The 20898-nt window shown below is 31.7% G+C and overlaps 1 protein-coding gene across 3 annotated transcripts in view; it reads right to left on the minus strand.

The window, feature by feature from the left end:
* The window catches only part of Dpp10 (dipeptidyl peptidase like 10), a 1298333-nt gene that overhangs the window by 490507 nt on the left and 786928 nt on the right, over nt 1-20898 (minus strand). For all 3 annotated transcript variants that reach the window (XM_063258966.1, XM_063258965.1, XM_063258967.1), the window contains exon 2: nt 20685-20799. In XM_063258966.1, coding sequence (XP_063115036.1) covers nt 20685-20799 — 115 coding nt within the window. The remainder of the gene's footprint in view (nt 1-20684; nt 20800-20898) is intronic.

Raw genomic sequence — 20898 nt, forward strand, 5'->3', positions numbered from 1 at the left:
TGTGGCCATCCATCTAACACAGTTTTCATCCACTCTGCACCTGATGTGCATTTCTCTTCTTTCCAAGATTTAGCTATTACAAATTGTGCTGCTATGAACATAGGTGCACATATATTACTGTGATATGACCTTTTCAGATTTTTTGGGAAAATACCCACGATGGGAATAGCTGGATTGAATGGAATTTCCAATCCTAGTCTTCTGAGAATTTGCCATACTGATTTCCATAGTGGTTGCACCAGTCTACACTCCCACCAACAGTGGAGCAGTGTTCCTTTTTCTCCCATAACCTCCCCAACATTTGTTATCAGTTGATTTATCAGTGTTTATCTCAGATACCCATTTTTGGAAATGGACTTTGGATTTTGGGGGCCAGATGTTTTTTTTAATTCTTTATATATGTTTTGGCTGGGCAACAAAGACAAGACAGGAGGCATCTCAATTACTGACTTGAAACTATAGTACAAAGCTATTGTGATAAAAATCAGCATGGTACTGGCAAAAAAATAGATCTGAGGATCAATGGAACAGATTATAAGATTCAAACACAACCACAAAGACACTCAGCCACCTGATATTTGACAAAGGGGCTAAACATGTTCACTGGAAGAAGGACAGCCTCTTTAATAAATGGTGTTGGAAAAATTGGCTCTCCACATGCTGAAGACTAAAACTAGACCCATGCCAATCACCATGCAACAAATTAAAATCAAAGTGGATCAAAGATCTAAATATTAAAACAGAACCACTAACTCTACTGGAAGACAAGGTAGGTTGAAGTCTTGGAGACATAGGTGTAGGCAGAGAGTTCATAAACAAAACACAAACCGCATGGGAAACACTTCAAAGAATCAACAGCTAGGACCTCATATTATTAAAATGTTTTTGCACTTCAAAACAAATCACCAACAGAGTAAAAAGGAAATCCACAAAATGGGAAAATTTTTAACCAGTAACCCCTCAAAGGACTTATATCCAAAACATATATAAAGAAATTTCAGATTTTTAAGAAATACATATTTGTTTATATATCATTTACACAAATTTCAGAATTTACTACTTTTTGTTAAAAAATTGTACAAAACTAACTCTGTCTTACACTTTAGTTTTATTTCCATTATTTTCTTTCATTAGGACTACACAGAAGGTTCAATACTGTCAAAAGATACATGTATGTGATTGTAAGATTACAAGCATTTTTCAATTTTCCTAATCTATCACCTAAAAATGTGAAAAAAATTTCTTATTTAAGAACTTGTATAACATTTAATATAAATGTAGAGAAGAAAAGTAGACATTATACTAGGAAAGAAAAGAGCCACAACTTGTATACTGGTACAATATGCACAAATTTTAATTACAAATAAATATGTGCATATATACTTTTTAAATTTTTAGCATAAATAAAGGTTGACATAGACATTGTAATTAATATAAAATAGTATCATATTAGTTAGTATAACTTAAAATATAAGGTTTACTATTTTGAAATACTTATCCTTTGATATTGTTTACTGCCAAGTTATTTCTGTGTATATTCTCACAGGTATCACCAGAAGCACAATGTTGCATTACTTCTTAATAATAAGAAATACAGAAAATGTAAAATTCACTCAAAAATTTCACTTTGGAGGAAAAGCTTTGACTAGGTCAAATTTGGAATGTCCACAAAACACAAATCACATGAATAACCTATAAATCATATTTGTTAATGAAACAAACTTCAAATAGCTTGTTATTTAATATTTCAAATTCCTACTAGTGGATTCAAATAGAAGCTAAAAGGAAACATTGTACCTTACAACACCTGTTTATAGTCCTAGAATACCACTTTTGTTCCCTTTGGTAAATCAAGCATTTCTTTCTATATCTCTTTCTTTAGTCTTTTCTTATCTCTAATTGTTAAATGGCTTTCTTTTTAAAAATTCCTATCATTACTTATCATTTCTTCCACCTAGAACTACTTTTGACTGAGATTAATTCTGTATTTGCTCCTCAAATTGAATCTTTCCTAATAAAAATATTATTGAGAGAATACAAGTTGCTTCCTGAATATATTTCCAACATATGACTTACATGCAAAAAATGTATTAGTTAACATTCTGAAAATTTAGCTATGTGCTAAGTTACTAAAGCAAGACCAACGTATGTCTGTACAGAGTACAGGGAAGAGATTAGCTGCCAGAAAAGGTATATAATCAATTTGTAATTAATGAATCTGCTTCTTTCATTCTTCTCCCCATTACTTGCTATTTTTTGCCATATTTAGAAAGAATTTTTATGAAATTCACAGTGAATGTAAAGACAGAAATATTGACTGTAAGATGTTCACCTCCTACAATGCATTAATAGTCTCTAGTGTTCCCAACATAGTCTTGGACTTAGACTCTTCTTCTCTATTTTCATACAAGTTAAAATAATATCACTGCCTTAAAAATTGTCAGAGTTTGGAGTTTTTAGTTTTAATTCAACCCTACATCAGCATGTTAGTCTATGTCTAAATGATCCCATATACATAAACATTACTTTCTGTATTGGAAAAAGACAGCTGGATTAAAATCTCACTATGGCCAACTTGGCTCTTTGACTCTGGCAAGAGGGAAGGGAGGGGATAGAAGGAAAAAGGAGAGCAGTATAAGTAGCACTCACCAGCCAGAATGGTGCTGCTTGGTGTGTGCAATGCACAGGGTTTTGGTGGAAACTCTATGTGTATTGTACAGACACAAAAAACACATTCACTATTCCATGAAGCACAATACATCACTAAGATTTTCTAATTTCTGGTGTATTTTACAATAATTCTTGTTGTCCACAGAGATGCGATGTAGTAATCATATAACGAATGTACTTTAAGGACTTGAAGGACTATTATTAAAATCTACTTCAAATTTAACCATTCCTTGCATAAATAAGTCAAGAGCTTTAGGATTCACTCAGGTTTAATTAGTCAAATTAGTGAATTACTCAAGGTGCTTGTCATTTTCAAAACTCTTGAAGTATTGAATCAGTATCTCTTAAGATTCAGTAAAAGAATCCAAATATAAGAAATGTATTTGCAGGAAGATATTCACGCTTTGAGAATTAAGGGACCATTTCTTGCTGTAATCTCTCCTCTCTTCTTTCTCCCTTCTTCCCTCCTTTCTCTCCAAGGAATGAGTCTTCTTTTTATTCAAAGTGTTATAGTTCTATGTTTGGCCTTTTATTCTTTTGGTTCTTACATAGTCAAAGGTTGAAGATTTATATGATCTGGAGGTAAACCAGAGTATATGTCTTATATAGTTATTCAAGTTCTTGTGCTACTTTCTTCTATCATAGTACTGTGAGAAAAATTTTATGTATTCATCACCATACAACAGAAGTTTGCGGTCTGTGCTTTGTGGACTCTTGAAATATTAGTCTTAGAAGTCAAAATACCATTCATAAGAATAATAAGAAGTCACGTTCTTTGTTGCTGGATTGAAATGTTCACTTGCGTATAAAAGCAGTAATAGGAAAAACCCGGGGCACCCTATCACAAGTCAACAGTGTGACAAGAAACCATTTTTAGAGTCATTGTATTCATTACCAGTGTATACCTTCAACCGAAACAAACAGAACTCCAGAGATCTGGCCATGGAGGGACTCAGGCAGCTTATTCGCATGCCCTCTTGGTAAGCGCCTGCACCTTGGGCCTGGAGGAGAACCATTACCTGTGAGCCTACTGCCACGCGGGTTGAAAATCAAGCACCGTTCCCCCACCTTCCCCCTCCCCACAAAACTACTGGGGATAGATGTTTCAGCATCTCTTAGGAGGATGACCATATGCAGTATAGCAAATATGGGGGATTTTCTTCTATCTTCTGTTTGAAGGTATAGGTTGTTTTCACTGTTTTGTTATGTTTCTTTTGCTCTATTCAGTACTCTCAATTGATTTTATAATGTTCTATTTTTGGTTTCATTTTACTATACCTAATTGACTGGACAACTATTGTGAAGTAAAAGAGATATACTACAGTACTGATTACTACTATCCCAGTATCCCACTGTGAAATCCTGTACCAGTTTCACTGCATTGTCTCGATTGGCTTTGTTCTGTCTTGTGCTGTTGCATTTTTACTACTTTCAAAAGAAAATAGAACCAGTGAAGTACGCAACCGAATGGTGTACTTTTAAAACTGATCACGATTTAAAGTAATAATAGAAATACTTGGATAAAAATGAATACTTTATTTTAGTAAATAATAACATTTAATTCTAACTCTTAATGTTCTCCAAAGACAGGTAATTTTATTTAAAAGTTTGCTAGGATTCCGAATCACTCTGTCAGTATTTATTTTATTTTACAAGCTAATGTTGGCTGACATCGTACTTTGCAAAAATACCCAATTAATGGTATGTTTACAAATGTAGGTACAAAATAGAAAATAAAAACCACACAACATGCTGTCAATCGATGCTCACAGTTATGCATAAATCTTTGTTTTTCAAAAAAAAGAAGAAATTTACTTAAAAAATATTACCTTATATTGAATTTGAATTCTTGGGATCTTTTTAAATATTTCATGATGAAATTAAGAAATATCCTGCTGTGTGCTCTATTTTATGGCTCTCTCGTATAATGTGAGTCATTACTGGAGTTATGAGCTGTACTCACCATTTTGTTCATGAAAAATCTGGCTTCAGTTTAAGAAATAAATAATGACTTATAATTATTCAGGTTTAAATACTTGCATGTATATACTTTCAATACAAATGATGTGTGATTCACACTTCAATAGCCCCAAAAATGACTGTATTCATTACAAATGAAATCTTCAAATTTTCAGTCAAAAACTCAAATTTTGTAAAACTGTTACTTTCTAACACAAGTTTAAATACTTCTCAAATATTGTTAGTGAGTTTTTTTAGTGAAATGGTCAGTGATGACAACCATATACATTTTTTAAACTGTGTAATAAATTCAAAGAAACTTGGGACAATCTGTACAAAGCAATGAACAAATATTCCAAGTGATCAACCTAATATTAAAAGAGCTGCAGAGGGTAAAATGTGTTTTAAAAGTTTAAGATGGACCAATGGGTTTTAATATAGTAGAGACAGAAATTTTATTCAGATTCCACATGCAACTTATTTTCTAGAATCTACTATTTTTAATGTATGAAAAGCATGGAGAAGATTTACATGGCTCTAAAATACCTATTAAATGTCTTTTTCATTTTTAACTACACGTTTTAAAGGCCATAATTTCTTCATTTACTTCAACCAAAATAACCATTTGTGAATGAATTAATAGAGAGGCATTCATGAGACTTCTGATATCTTCAATTGATTCAGATATTGAACATTTATGCAATAGCATAAAATTCCATTCTTTTTAGTATTTTTGGTTTTGGTAAAGGTAGTGGTTTTTGTCATATGATGCTTATTTTTACATGTAACTATTATAATGCAAAATTAATGTTATTATTATGTTCATTTTCAGAAGTCTCAAAAATTAGTTTTACTTTTCTAACCTTAGAAATGATATAATTATATTTTCATAAACATTTTTGAGTCCTCAATTGTTTGTTAGTGATTTACCCAGTGTACTTTACTATGTATTATACCCATTTTAGTTCTAGCTACATGTAAAACTGTCATGATTATAATAATTATTACTCTATACCTCTGAAGCGACAATTTTATTTTAAATTTCGTTTACTCAAATTTAATGATTACTGTGTTTAATATTTGTTATCTCACTATCAAGATATTACATTAAATAATTCTCTGTATTTTCTAACTTTTAATAAAAGAATGAATAACTGGGTCAATTTCCCCGTTCAGTAACTATTTAAAACGGAAAACTCGTCTTACATTAACATGATGAACTATCACAAATGGTATAATAAATGTGGGTTGAAAGTAGGCAATAATGATATAAAAACTAGGCTCTCAGATTGATCACATAAAACAAAGGTCAATAGTCATAAACTCTGTGACTAAAAGTTATGAAAGTAACATCAATGAACAGCAGCATAAGATGATGTTTTATTTCAGAAACATTTAAAAATCTTTGAAAAAAGTGCTAAATTTCACATTATTAGAACTCCAGGAAACAGCAAAAGACTTAGAGAAGTCAAACAAATGTTGATCAAATAAAAAACAACTTAAGAAACAAAGGAAATATCTGTACACTTTTATATGCCATTGTCAGCACTCTACTTGGTTTTGTGGGTATCTTTATTAGCAGTCTACACTATGGAAACCCATTTTCTGTTTCCTAATGGTTTATAGTAAATATTACTCTTTAAAATGTGGGTAATGCCATCTCACCTGTCTTGGGATTGTCTTCAGAAGACACACAACATTTCACTCAAAACATGCAAATGTCCTTAGGTAAGTTTTGAATAAGAACCATCACAGAGAAATAATCAAAAGAGGTTTTTCGCTTTTCTTTTCACTTGTCCATTTTTGTTTTATTCTCAAGCCACTTTTAGAGTAAAGATTTGATAAAAAGCAAAACCAAAATACAAAACATAACAAACACATTCAAAAGCAACAGACACTTCTGAGATTATTATACAGGACACAAAATCTAAATTTCCAAATAGTTCAGAAAAATCTACTAAATGAATAAACAGCTACATGTACAGTAGGCAACAAAAACCTTGTAGAAAGTGTAGACTCTACTTGATTTTTCAGTTCAAAATTGCAAATCATTTGAAGAAATGAGATAATGTGGTCCTTTTACAAGACATATTAACAGAGACTTTTTTGAATGTGGATATTTTACTTATTAGACCAAGATTTCCAATCAGTTGCAGTAAATAAGAAAATACAGGTAAAAGAAATAATAAACACAAAGCCAAAGGAGGCCAGAACAATGCAAGAAAAGGTTTAAACTATCAAGAAAGATAGAAGTTAATTTTTAAAATCTGAAATTAACATAAATATTCACAGAAGGTTAGAGCAGATTTGAATGAACAGAAAAAAAGAATAATGAACTTGAAGAAAGGTCAGTTGAAATTATCAGGTATGACAGAACACATAAAAAAGAACAAAGAAAAATAAACACAGCTTAAAGGACGTGTGGAACAAAATGAAACTTGCCAACATATGAATAATAAGAATCCTGGGAAAGGAAACAGGGAAGTTTTATAAAGAACATTTGAAAGAAGGATGACCAAACATTTTCTGAACGTGATAAAAGAGATGGGTTTTACTCTAGTAAGGAGAAACATTTGCAGATATATTCTGAGATATACTATGCAAAAATTAGAAAAAATTAAAGATTAAGATCTACTCTTACGAATCTACTTAATGTACAGAAGGGATTTATACTAAGTTTAACAATAGATTTTTCATCAGTTATTAAGAAGTAAAATTGAATTTGACCAATTTAGTTTCAGGTGTGGGGCATATAGCTGCAGTCCTAGAAAACTAGTTGGGAGGATTGCAAATTTCAGTGTAGCATAGGCAATTTAGAGTCTTAGTGAGACATTCTCTGAAAAAAAGAGATATATGAAAAGAGAAACATAACTCAGGGCAAATGTTTTTGTCAGTGAAGGAGAAGAAGAAAACGAAGAAGAGGAGATTGAAGGAAGAAAAAATGAAAGAAAGAAAGAAAGAAAGAAAGAAAGAAAGAAAGAAAGAAAGAAAAGAAAGAAAAGAACGGAAAGAGAAAAGAGAGGAGGAGGAGGAAGAAGAGGAGGAGCTGGTAGAAATTTTAAGCACTTGAAGAAAAGAGCTACCCAAAATTCTATATCAATCAATACTATACTTCAGAAATGAAGAGCACTTGAAGAAATTAAAAGAATTAATGAAAGGGATATCACAGGTTGATTTGCACTCTAAAATTTTTTAAATGAAATGCTTTAGGATGAAGTCGCTGGATACATGACAATAAAAAGAACTCAGTGATAAGGCAAAAAACACTAATGTAGTTAATCATGCAAGTAAAATAAACACCAGTATTACTGCCTTTTTATATTACAAACTCTCTTTATTTTCCTATATGACTTAAATATTAATATATAAAGAATCATCCATCAACAGTTATGGTATTGATGTGTTAATACACAATGTATAAAAATGGAGCTTGACATAAAAACATGTTGGAGATAAAGGCGTAAAAAGAAATTTGTATACATGACTGAAGATCAAGTAGAATTAATCTACACTAGACTTAGGACTTTAAGACTTTCAGTACCCTATTTAACCACAAAAAATGTCAAAGGAAATGAGAATAAAAACAGTACATTATAAAAATCAATTAGAAATAAAAGCATTTGAAGAGTTGTGGAATTCTAAAAGGTAAGAGATGCAGAAAACAAACCTTAAAATTAAAGATGCTCTTAGCTATCAGCAATTACTTTAAATGCAAATGAGAAATGGATGTAACTTGAGACTAAACTCTTAAATGAATTAAATCATACTCACATGTGCTAATATTCTATTGTCTCTCGAGTGTAAAAAAATGAAAGAGTAAATATTATCCAAAAAGTACAGCAGATACTGTGAAAGTGAAAAGAAGAGACTCCTTGAAAGGAAGGAACAAGTGGATAAGGATAAAGATTAGAAAGTAAAAATGGAAAAATGGTTACATATATATACATATACATGTATATATATATATATGCTAGATAACATGTATATACATACATATGTATATATATGCTAGATAACTATACTAATAATTATACATGTATATATTATACATATACAAGCTAAAGAATTATACTATTAATATCTGTTAGTTCATCATAAGAAGTTGTGCTTTCATTGTTTGATCATTTTTATGCCTGTTTCTTTGAAGATAACATTACGCAATGTATCAACCACTGTTAATCACTGACTTTGTTTTGTAATTCTGTATCATTATTTTTATTCTTTTCTGTTTTTAAAATAAAAAATGTAAATGAGTATGTGTTAAAAGGTTGTTGGAAAAGGCAGAAAATGGTACAATGCATTTAGTAAAGATTCAATTATTTATAATCCAAAGATGGAAATAATGAATGGATGTGAGCCTTAGCATAGAGTGCATCAGTGACTGTTGTAAGTTTGATGTTTTCAGGAATTTTACATGTATAGTACATTTTACCTCTTGTAATAATAATTTTATTATGTTTGATATTGTTGCAGTGACTTCTGCTCTTAGTGTTCAGAAGGAATAAATTTTCTGCTTTTTTACCTCATATTTCTTATACCGTGGAAAGACAGTGTTCGTCCCTTCACAGATTTCCATTACCAAGCAGAAAGCAGCCCACACCAAACTTACCAAAGTCATTAGAAAGTTTTATAATTTACTTCTAAGAGTGGGTAGAACATTTCGACAGATCAATAAGAACAGTAAGAACAATAAAATACAACACTGTCAACCATATAGGCTTAACAGATTAACGAATATAAAACACTTAATAGCACAACGGAACACACACACAATTTGCAGGCAACTGTAAAAGATCTCCAAGATAAACCATATATTAGTTATAAAACTAATCTCAATAATTTTAAAACACTGAAATGATATGAATAACTCTTCTGTATGTGAACAGGTGAAATTATAAATCAATAACAGAAAGAAAACTAGAAAATTCACCTACATAGAGAAATTACATACCGCACTTTTAATAAGTAATGGAGTACACAATTTAAAAGGAAACCATAAAAATTTTCAAATGAAATGAAATGAAAATATCAAAAATTACGAGATTCACTAAAAGCATTTAGAGAAATTCAGTTTAGAGAAATTCATTACTATCATATCTCCAGCATACATGAGAAAGTTATCAACTGTAAAATATAAGTTTTTCTCTTTGGAAACAGAAAATAAGAGAGGAATTAACTGAAAGTTAAAAGAAGAAAAAAATTCAGTAAAGATTAGAGTGATAATAAATGAAATAGAAAACGTAAAGTATTAAGAAAATAATAATTTGGAGAAAGACCCTCAAAATTAGCAATCATTAACAATCTTTTAATCTAAGGAGAAAAAGAGATTAAAATAAGAAAAACAATCTCAAGATATGACTATAAATTTACAGAAACATTGATTGTGAAAGAATATTCTTGGACATTATTTGCCACTAAATTAAATGACATATAAAAAAAGGCAAATTTCTTGAAATACATGAACCAAAATCTAACTAAAGGAGAGATAATCTGGACAGATCTATAATAATAATGACAAAAATTCATCATAATCAGAAACTTTTACATAAAGAATAGTTTGGGATCAGATGATTTCTCTTAATTAATTATAAAAAAGAATTAAAATCAATTTTTCTCAAACTCACCCAGAAATTACTCAAAGAGGGATTACTTATTAATACTCCATGAGGTTAGAATTTTTTTGAATTCAAAGCCAGAAACAAAGAGGTTGTTAAATATTCCTTGTAAATGTAGATACAAAAGTGCTTTCATAAATATTGACAAATCAATTACTTCAGAATATTAAAATAATTATTCACCATAACAAAATGGAATCCAGGAATATAAAAGTGGCTCAACAAAAGAAAAATCAATGTACTATAAAATGTGATAACAAAAGGTAGAAAATAAATCCTCTATGCACTCTATGCTAAGGCTCACATCCATTCATTATTTCCATCTTTGGATTATAAATAATTGAATCTTTACTAAATGCATTGTACCATTTTCTGCCTTTCCCAAGAACCTTTTAACACATACTCATTTACATTTTTTAATTTAAAAACAGAAAATAAATCCTCATTTTATTGGATACAAATCCTCATTTGATAAACTGAATTAAATAAACTTTAGCACATTTTGTTTATGAAAATATTTTAAAAATTAAGAATAGAAGGAAATTTTCCCAAAACTATAAAAGACATTTATGTAGAAACTACATATAATATTACTCAGTGATGAAAAACCTAAGGTAAGGCTACTACTCCATGATTAGATACAAGGAAGGTCACTTTCACCATTACTACCCAACATTTGACCTAGAGTAATTAGGCAAAAAATCAGTCATCTTGGATATTAAGAAGTAATACTGTCTGTACTGACATATGCTTATTACAAAAGCAACACTACAAAATAAACCCTCAGTGGCCTACCAAGGTGAGTTAGTGGATTCAGCGAAGGTGAAGAATGCATGATTAACATGTAAAATCAGTTACTTTTTTTCTAACAATAGTGAGTCAGAAAAATAAAATGATCAAGATAGTCATTCTATTTATTATAGTTTCCTAAATAAAAATGTATCAAAAATGGATTTAATCAAGATAAAAAATTACATTCAAAACTGTAAAACATTGCTAGAATACAATAACAAATATAAAGATATTTTGTACTTTTGGATTGCAAAAATTATATCTTTAAGATGACACCATTATACAAAGTAAAAACAAAGCCAATTCTCGAATTCATCTGGAAATTCAAAGGCCCCTGCATAGCAAAGTGATATTGATGAAGAAAAATAGTTGCGGCAACTTCAAGCCTCACTTTCAAAAATAAAATGATTACAAATTTATTATTTTGAGGGTATATACATATAGACAAACTGATTGACATTCAAACAATAATTCATATTATCTATAACTAAAGGCAATCAACATAGTGACAAAATCATTCAACAAGTAAAGAACAGTCTCCGCAATAAATAGTGGTAGGTAAAAACGAACTGTCCATGTGAATAAAAAAGCTGGATATCTTACTTCATATTGTCTACAACAGTTTATTCAAAATGAAGGACAGAAGGTGAGCTCTGTAACCCTCTTTTCTAAAATGTAGAGGTAAATAAATCTTCATGACCTTGGAGTTAGCATTATATTCTTAAATATGAGACAAAACCATGAACACAAAAACAGATATAATAAGAGATTTTGTGCCCTGAAGGAAATCAAGAAACTGAAAACACAACTTGTCTTATATAAGAAAATATTTGAAAACCATATAGTTAACATGAGACTAATATTCAGAATTCAGATGAATTCCAAAGACTCAAAGACAACAAAATAACTCCACTAAAAGTGGGCAACAAAGCTGAGCAGACTTCTTCACCTGCAGATGTGGAGTATATAAATGGACAATAAACAAATGAACAAATGCTCAGCATTACTGATCACTGAGGAAATCAAAATCCAACCCAAATAAAATATTATTTAATACCCTTGAATATCTATAATAAAATCAATGGAAAATAGTGTTTGTGAGTATGTGGAGATACTGAAATAAGTGTATCTTGCTACTGAGTATACAATATAATCCAAATACAATGAACAATATGCCCAGTTCTTCAGAAAGCTAAGCAGAGAATTACTCAGCCGTTCCTTTTCTGGTATATGCCTTTAGAAAATGCAGTGATATCAAACAAATACTCATGTTCACAGGAGCACTACCCAAATATCTAAAAGGTAAAAACTACTCAGATTTTCATTACTGAAAGAATGGATATACAATTTGTGAAACATACATGCAATGGATTTTTACTCAGCAATTAATGAAACACAGATAAATGTAATTACATGGATGATCCTCTAAAGTAGTATGTAGAATATTAGAAGATAGGCACAAAAAAATCGTGTATTGTTTGATTCCATGTATCTGCAATATTCAGAACAGGTAACTCTTTACAGACCCAGGGCAGATCCCTGAAGGACGGGAGCTGAGGGAAGAGTCAAGCAGGAATTAAGTACTGAGTGGGCTGAGGGTTTCCTTTCAAAACAAAGGAAGTTTTGAATCTAGCTAGACTGAGTGGTTGAAAATACTGTGATTTTACAAACGATCACTGAATATCACTTGAAAACACATGATATGATGATGTTCAACTTTCTGTCAAAAGTTTTAAAAACTTATCAGCACCAGGTATTTGAGTCAAGAGGAAAGGAAATGAATGTGGTGGTGAGAAATGAGCAAGTTAGTGTAAGTACACAGAACTCTTGAATGCTGAGTACCAACCCACCTGAAGTGCTGAATGCCTTAGCCTTTCTTGGTACACAGTGACTTGTTAAATCCCTGAGAAAGAGTAAGTTGTAAGTAATGAACCAGAAGTCTTCTACACTCCTTGCAACAGATAGACTGTGACCCATTAAAGCACAGTCTATGATGTGACTAAGGATGACCTCCAAGGTTAGTTTCACTGATTCCCATTTCTCTAGAGAATTTACTCAACAAAATTTTAAACTCAATTGAACAATTTAGGAAAAAGAAGTATGTACAAATATGCCACAAAAATAAATAAACACTGAAATTACCCAGTTATACTTTCATTTTTCATAGCAAATTTTGGAAAGTATCGATATTTATTTATTATAGTCTGATAATAAACTACTATCAAGCATACCTCAAATCAAAACAAGTGTTTTTTAAATAAATGCATCCAGAAAAATAATTGAATACTAAAACAGTCCCTTCCATAAATACAAGGAGGAAATACATATTAAAAGTTTTTCATTTGATGAGGTGTAAGCTGTGAATGTAATTCTATCTCATAGAAATCTGGCTTCTGGTACCAGGCCATTTGAGCCCCCTTTTGGAGAAGCCAAATTACCAAATTTCTAAGGTCAATCATTTTATTAGGAAGTGGGAAACAAAAGAGGGGAAAACAGTTAAAGTTGTGCAGTGACATGTTTATCAATTATATTGTGTGGACATTTGAGGTTCCAGAAAAATATAACTAATGAAATAACATTTGTATAATTTAGATTCGTGTTTTTAAATTTCTCACTTCTGTAACTTACTCCATCTTCAAGTGACCCACTTAGCCACTATATATTTCCTTTTAGTCTTATACAGGATTACTTCACTTGTTAAAAACTAAGGAGAATAAAGCAGAGTTTACGTATTTGTGTGTGTATGTTGCGTGAAATTGTTTTAGACCCCCTCTTCCTTTAGGTGGAAGAATATATGTTAACCTGTGTGACAAAGGTTAAAACCCATGCTAGAATCAAAGAGCCTGGAACATTCTCCATTTGCTCTACTTCTCATTGTATGATATTAGGCGATTAAGTACAATTTGTAAGTGTGAATTGAAAACTATAAAATTTGGATAAAATGTATATTCAATATTTTGGTTTGAGGATATATGGTACATGTAAAGAATTTAGTAAAACATCTTGCACATCGAAAGAATTAATAAATAATTGAAAGTTATGTTATTAGAATACATTCTGTTCTGGTTCTTGTAAACTCATTAGAAAATAAACGAAATATTTTTCTGTTTAGGCAATATAAGAATATTAAAGCAAAGTAATCAACTATAATTTAGAATTACAAATGCAACTATAGACCAAAAGCAAAAAAAAATGATTACCTTTACACTATTAATGTCAAAGAAAATTATTATTATTATTATTATTATTTTTACCGTAGATAAATCTATGTAAAAACTAACAATTCCTATGAACTGGGGAGAAACTGTTAGAATCTGTCATTATTTTCTTTTTGGCAGGCTGATGGCACCCAGGTAATGCTACATTCAAATGAGTTCATCTGTGCAGTTCTTGGAAAAACAGGCAGAAACATGTTTGATTATGCCCATCAATATAATGTTTTTTAACTCAACAAGATAAACAATTTGCATCTTGATTGATGTTCATGTTTATAATGGGTAATGCAAATCTTAAAATCTAAAACATTATTTCCCCCCTTTTAAAAGCATAATAGGATAGTTTAATTGTTGCTCTGACATTTTAAGACTTAGTTCAGGTGCTTAAATGACACCTTTTAAATTATAGTTGCCAAGACATTGTTCATGACATAATATAACATGATATTTAACTAACTATAATGAGATCTTATTTTGATAGAGCACAATAGTAACCACAAATAATCACTTTGAATTTTTGTATAATATATTAGCTGTTACTAGTTCAACAAAATTCTTAATTTTATCAAATGCTTTCTGGAAAATGAATCTTCTCTCTCTCTCTCTTTCTCTCTCTCCTCTGTCTCTTTCTCTCTTTCTCTCCTCTTCCTCTTTCTCCCTTTGTTGTTTCAAATAATAAAATCATTTTTTTTTATTTTTAGTGAGAGGTCTAGGGATTTAGCTCAGTGGTATAAGCACCTGCCCTTAACTTTTGAATTCAATCCCCGGTACCACCAAAAAAAAAAAAAAAAAAAAAAAAAAAAAAAACCCAGTAATTGTTTTTAGTGGAGTATTTCCAACAATAATAATGAATTATTTAGTTCTATATTATACTTATGGGTAGAAATCAACGCTAAAACACTAGCCCTAGTCTGGTGGATATTCTGTTTTCATGAGTTAATAATTATTTTCTCATGAGTTAATTGCCTCACTCAGGCAAATCTTTTCTGGCCTTACATACTATTACCTATAAAAATTGTTCTAGTGAGTGGGATATAAAATTTGACATTTCTTTAAAGAAAGTTATAATTCTCTGTACATTGACTTCTAGTTTTTAGTTTATTGACTTTTCTGAATAGAAGTATGTTTCTCTGGTTCCACCCACTTCTTAGCTCTATGTCTTGACTTGAACTAATTTAGCATAGCTTTATGGATCTAATTTTATTTGACATTAGAAATTTAGTTAACCTTTAATCACTGTAGAAGTCTCCATCTGCACAAATTGTCTCCCAAGTTGGTATTTGAACCTAGTTTAAAATTGTTAAAATCAAAAATATTTCTACAAATGAAAATAAAGCCAGTATGAATCATGTTACCAGGTGTTTCCTAATTCTTATCTGAGATCAAGCAGAGTTTTGACGGTGCATACATGAATATTTGGCTTCTGTTATACTCCAGTAAGACTATGAGGATTAACTTCAGATGCTCATATACAGAGTGTACTGCAACAATGAAAAGTTTCAAAGTGGGCAAAATTTAAAGCTAGTGATGAAGACAAATGTCAGTACTTTTGATTTTGGTCAGGTAGGGGAGTAAATCAGCATGATGACTGCCTTAGCACTAAATACAAAGTCCAAGGGCACAGAAAATCATGAATAAAGACCTGGGGCATACAACAATCTAGAGGGCATTATTTTAACATGACAGAGTGAAGGTCTTGATGTATACTCCTTTACCTACCATATTCTAATTCATAAAATACGTTCTTTCTTTCTCCAAACAGATCAAAGTGGTAGCTGTAAGCTGTATAAAACACTTCGCAGAGTTTGGACATTCTCATTCTATGATTAAATGTAAGTATAAGATTCTACATAAAATACATAACCACATTAAACTTGTTACTGCAACTTTAAATTTGAATATGCCTCACAAACACACACACACATTCACAGTACTAGACATTGAACACAGATTTTTGTCAATGAGCTATATCTGCAGCGCGTGATATTTTTTTATTTTGAAACGGAGTTTGACTAAGTCACTTAGTTGTCTAGACTGGTCTCAAAATTACAGTCTTTCTGACTTTGCCTCCCAGATGACCTGAATTAAAGACATGAGCCACCTGACTGAACTGAATGTAATTACTGATCTTATAGTTATTATATCCCAAAAATGAAATTTGTACCCTTCTTCTTTAAACAAACTTTAATCTAAAATATGTATGTTTTATCACCATACCTAAGTAAGTCTTCCTTTCAATTAAAAAGAAAGTGAATAATTCATTTCTTTCAGAAACTCTTACTTATTAAAAGAAAATATTTTGGCTGAACTCATTCTTCAAAAATAATCGAGATTTAGTATAAACAACAGGGAAGGAAGCTTATGACATTTCTAGAAATAAAGGCACTTGTGCAAAACTATTTTTGTAATAAAATTTATAATCAAACCAAAATTACTAAGAACATATGTTTCTCTGGTTTTAGGCTTGTTTCTCTCAGGCCTACCCTAGATACAGTGATGCTATTTTGAGCAAAAAAACTTTTAAATCACTTCTCATGCTAGACAATCTTTGCATGCTCTCATCATTCAAGAATAAGGTATTATATCTTTGAGGCAGTAAAGCCTTAGTAAAACTATACTGGATTTAAATTTGTTGCTGTTTGCTAATAAACAAGCCAGTGTTGTTACCAGTAAGCATTAAAGCAGTGATAACCTTCTGAAGATCACTTCATAGACTACCAAGCCAGGCATGCTTTTATTTAATGAAACAATTAATGCTAGTAATTGGATCTACAATAACCTCCAAAGGCCATGGTATTGGGGCTTGAGCCTCAGCTTTAAGGAATTGGAAAGTGATAGAAATTTTAACAGGTAGGGCCTAGTGTAAGGTGACCGGAGGTGTGAATTTAAAGGGAGTTATGGGTCTCCTCTCCCTCCCTTTTTCTCTTTTGAATCTTGGTAAGTATGTGAGCAGTTCTCAGAAGTCACACACTACCACTACAATGTGGGACACATTGACAAAAAAGACAACTGACTCACATATTTTATGTCAAAGAAAGTATGCGATTTGATAAAGGCTATGCAACTATGAAAGCCACATGTGAGTTTTTACCTACATCCTTGTTGGAAAACAATGTAGTCAGCCCTTGCTGCTAAAGATTCAGTATCTGTTGAATAATTTCACATGCAAGCGTTTCCTTCATGAAGTGTATTTTCATTCCTGGTTGAAAACCTTTCCCTGCCTGAACAACTTTGCCTAGAAAGTTGGACCTTGAGGGGACATCTATGCACACAGATTAGGTGGAAGGCACCCCATATTCTGTTAGCTGGTTTTCTTCCTAGTGGCAGGATTCTGGCGCAGCCAGGGGACCACAGAGGACCTCTAAGCCTCTGAGGCTTAGAGGGGTTAAGATCTGTGCAAATGAGTCACTAGAGTTGCATGCTCAATCATTCACATGTGCCAAATCTAGTGGAAACTTGTGGTCTTGATGTGCATTTGGTTCTGAGAATCAAAAGTTAAGTAAACTTGTGGATTTTATTTTTTTTTCCCTGTACAATGAAGGAAACAAGACTAGTTTCTAAGATTTTCTCTAGACTTTTGTCTTGAGTCTTGAACTGTTAACTGTTGGTATTTTGGCCTTATGCATCACTCAGATATGATTGCTGGGGGCCCACTACAAAAGTCACACAGTAAGATTACTATCATTCTAGGTGTCAGCCCAAGCAAATTCCTAACAAACATCTAGGTCTCTGGTGATACTGACTTTACAAAGACATGTTGGAGAATATAGATGTTTGCTCCACTTAACAATATTTTTTCACTGTACCATGATGATTTTATTTTTATCACTTACCAAAAATATTGGTGAAAGCTAATCATATATATATATGAAATCCACTTGGCAAATTGTAAATCTAAATAATAACTGGCTCATCTATTTGTGTGATTAATATCATAAAACTGAGTCTTTCGAGGCTGGGGATTTAGCTCAGCGGCATAAGCGCCTGCCTTGCAAGCAGGCAGTCATGAGTTCAATCCCTGGTACCGATAAAAATGAAAAAGACAAAAAAAAAAAAAAAAAAAAACTGAGTCTTTCATTGGGGATGTATGAGTTTTGTAGATTTACACATTTGTATAATTGGTGAAGAAGAACAGGGAAAAAAGAATAAAACTGCAGAACTTCAGGGCAAATAACATCCTACCTGTAAGATAAGATCTCCACAGTTCTCAAATGAATTAATGAATGGACAATCAAATCTCTATTAGAACAACTCCATATTTAGTAGTTATTATTCTATTATAATTTTAAAGTTAAAATATGGATATCTGTGCTCGAAAGTGTATATATTTCTGACAAATGCTCTTCATGTAGCACAGTATTTTGCATGGCTTCTGGTTGTTGGTAAGTACTGAATAACTGCAAAAATAAGAACAATAGCAACAGTGATAGGCCTTGAACTGACACCAGGACTACACTTTCTCATTAAATACCCATAAATATACTATAAAGTCTCTCTGTTTCTCTCTCTGTGTGTCTGTCTCTCTGTCTCTGTCTCTGTCTCTGTCTCTGTCTCTCTCTCTCTCTCTCTCTCTCTCACACAGTACTGGAGACTGAAAAAACAAGATTTTTTTTTTCTACTGAGCTATATCCATAGCTCTTTGTATTTTTTTTTTGAAACAGTTTGACTAAGTCACTTAGTTGTCTAGACTGGTCTCAATATTAATAATTAAGACAAAAATGCAAAATGCAGGGTAAATAATTTGCCAAGTACACAATACCTAGAAAATTGTAGAACTAGAACTCAAACCAAAATGTGTCTGATTAATGAGTTTAACTTAATGAGTGGTAGACTCTATAGGGCATTTGTTATGCCAAACGCTCAAGGAGCCTTCAAAGAATCAGTAATTAAGTCAGAAGGAATTTCAAAAAGTCAATCATTGGAATAAGGATACTAGATTTGTTTGAAGAAAGAAGTTCAAGAAAAATATGTAGACATTATGTCACTGATACCTTCCATCTGGTTAATAGCCACCAACACAAAACAGAAAAACGGAGACATTTGTTTTTCATAATTATGCTAAAATTCCTGTTTAAGTGAAATACCATCTGAGCACGAGCTCATCTTCCTTTAGCAAAGATTGTTGGCATCCTGCAACAATTTAGAAGAGTCACATCACTCAATTACACTGTAGCACAGATGTACAAACTAGGCAGTGAAGGTTCCTGAGGAGAATACTGCATTTGCCAGCTCTTACCAGGAAATTTTTCTCATTTCTTATTTCTTCAATTAGGTTTTCTCCTTTTTCCTGTCTCCTGGTTTCCTTAACTCTTTCTCAATCTTTGCATTTTAAACAAAACTACAAACTGTTAGTTGTTTAGACCCTTCAGAGTCAAGAGTTTTTACAAAATGGACTATTTCACAAAGTATCACTCTAAGACAATTGGTAACAGTCATTTGTACTGTTATTCACTGTAATTACTTGATTAAATGACCCTGAAAACGAGTTACTATTAATGGCATTTGTACATCATAAAGCAAATTTAATGGATTTACATAGTAAGAAAGTTGGGACAGGAACAGAGGTGTCAATACAAGACATTCAACAGTAGGATAAAACTTTGTAATACTGGTTGCGGTTTGGACCAGCTCGATCTTAACCCAGAAATAGCTATTTTTTTTTAATGTCAAGCTATAAATCGATATTCAATCTTTGAAAAAGACAGTATGACAGACTTATTTTTTCTAGATTACTATTAAAGAAATTAAAAAGCAAGTTCTGTATCTCTGCTTTCCTTGTTAGCACACACTAAAGAGAAGTAAAATTCCTGAGCATTAATCTTGTTTCCATGACAGAATTAAGTCAACTGATAATTTCCATAAATTAATGGTAATTCTTAATCTGAATAACACCATCCAAAGATGGTAGTAAAGATATTTTAAAGAGGTTCTTTAATCAAGGACAAAACTCAGAATGTAAAGAATTTCAGAGACAAAAGAAAATAAGAAAAAAGAGATGTCCACAATCAGAGACTCTGATCATTATCTTTGAGATGCTACTCTTTCCTGAAACCTCAGGTTTCATGTACATACATTGAGTTTTCATTCATACAGGGAAACTCTCCTTCATCAAACTTACAATAAAAGTCAATCATTTCATTCATTTATCATACTGACAAACATAACAAATCTCTAAGCAGCCATAGAGACTACAGACCTCCTTGGCATTCACAATTTACATAATTTACATTTGAAGCTCCCGCCAGAGTCTGTATAGTTCAGCTACAAAATCACTATGCCATTGCAAAATGTTTGATTATGCTTAAAAAAAAAAAAAAAATCCAAGCATTGCTACTGTGCCTTAGAACACCACATATTGGTAACCTCTTAAAGCTTTTGAATGTGAAATTATCATCCTTGATACCATCATAAAAGAGGAAAAAAGACAGATTACCTGGGGTTAAGAGGATGACTGACATGGTGATGAGTGAGCATACAACTATAATCACCAGCAGCGCAATAGCGATTCCCTTCCAGTTTCTCTGTGGAGGGCTGTTACTTCCCAGTTCCTACCGAGACAAAAAAAGAAAGTTTCATAATTATACACGCTCTATGAGAAATATATTCATAAAGTAATGATTTAGTGCCTGACACAATCACAGTTTGAA

The sequence above is a fragment of the Cavia porcellus genome, unplaced genomic scaffold (genome assembly GCF_034190915.1).
Source record: "Cavia porcellus strain 051 isolate PalLab524CR breed Dunkin Hartley unplaced genomic scaffold, mCavPor4.1 scaffold_12, whole genome shotgun sequence".
Classification (NCBI taxonomy): Eukaryota; Metazoa; Chordata; class Mammalia; order Rodentia; family Caviidae; genus Cavia; species Cavia porcellus.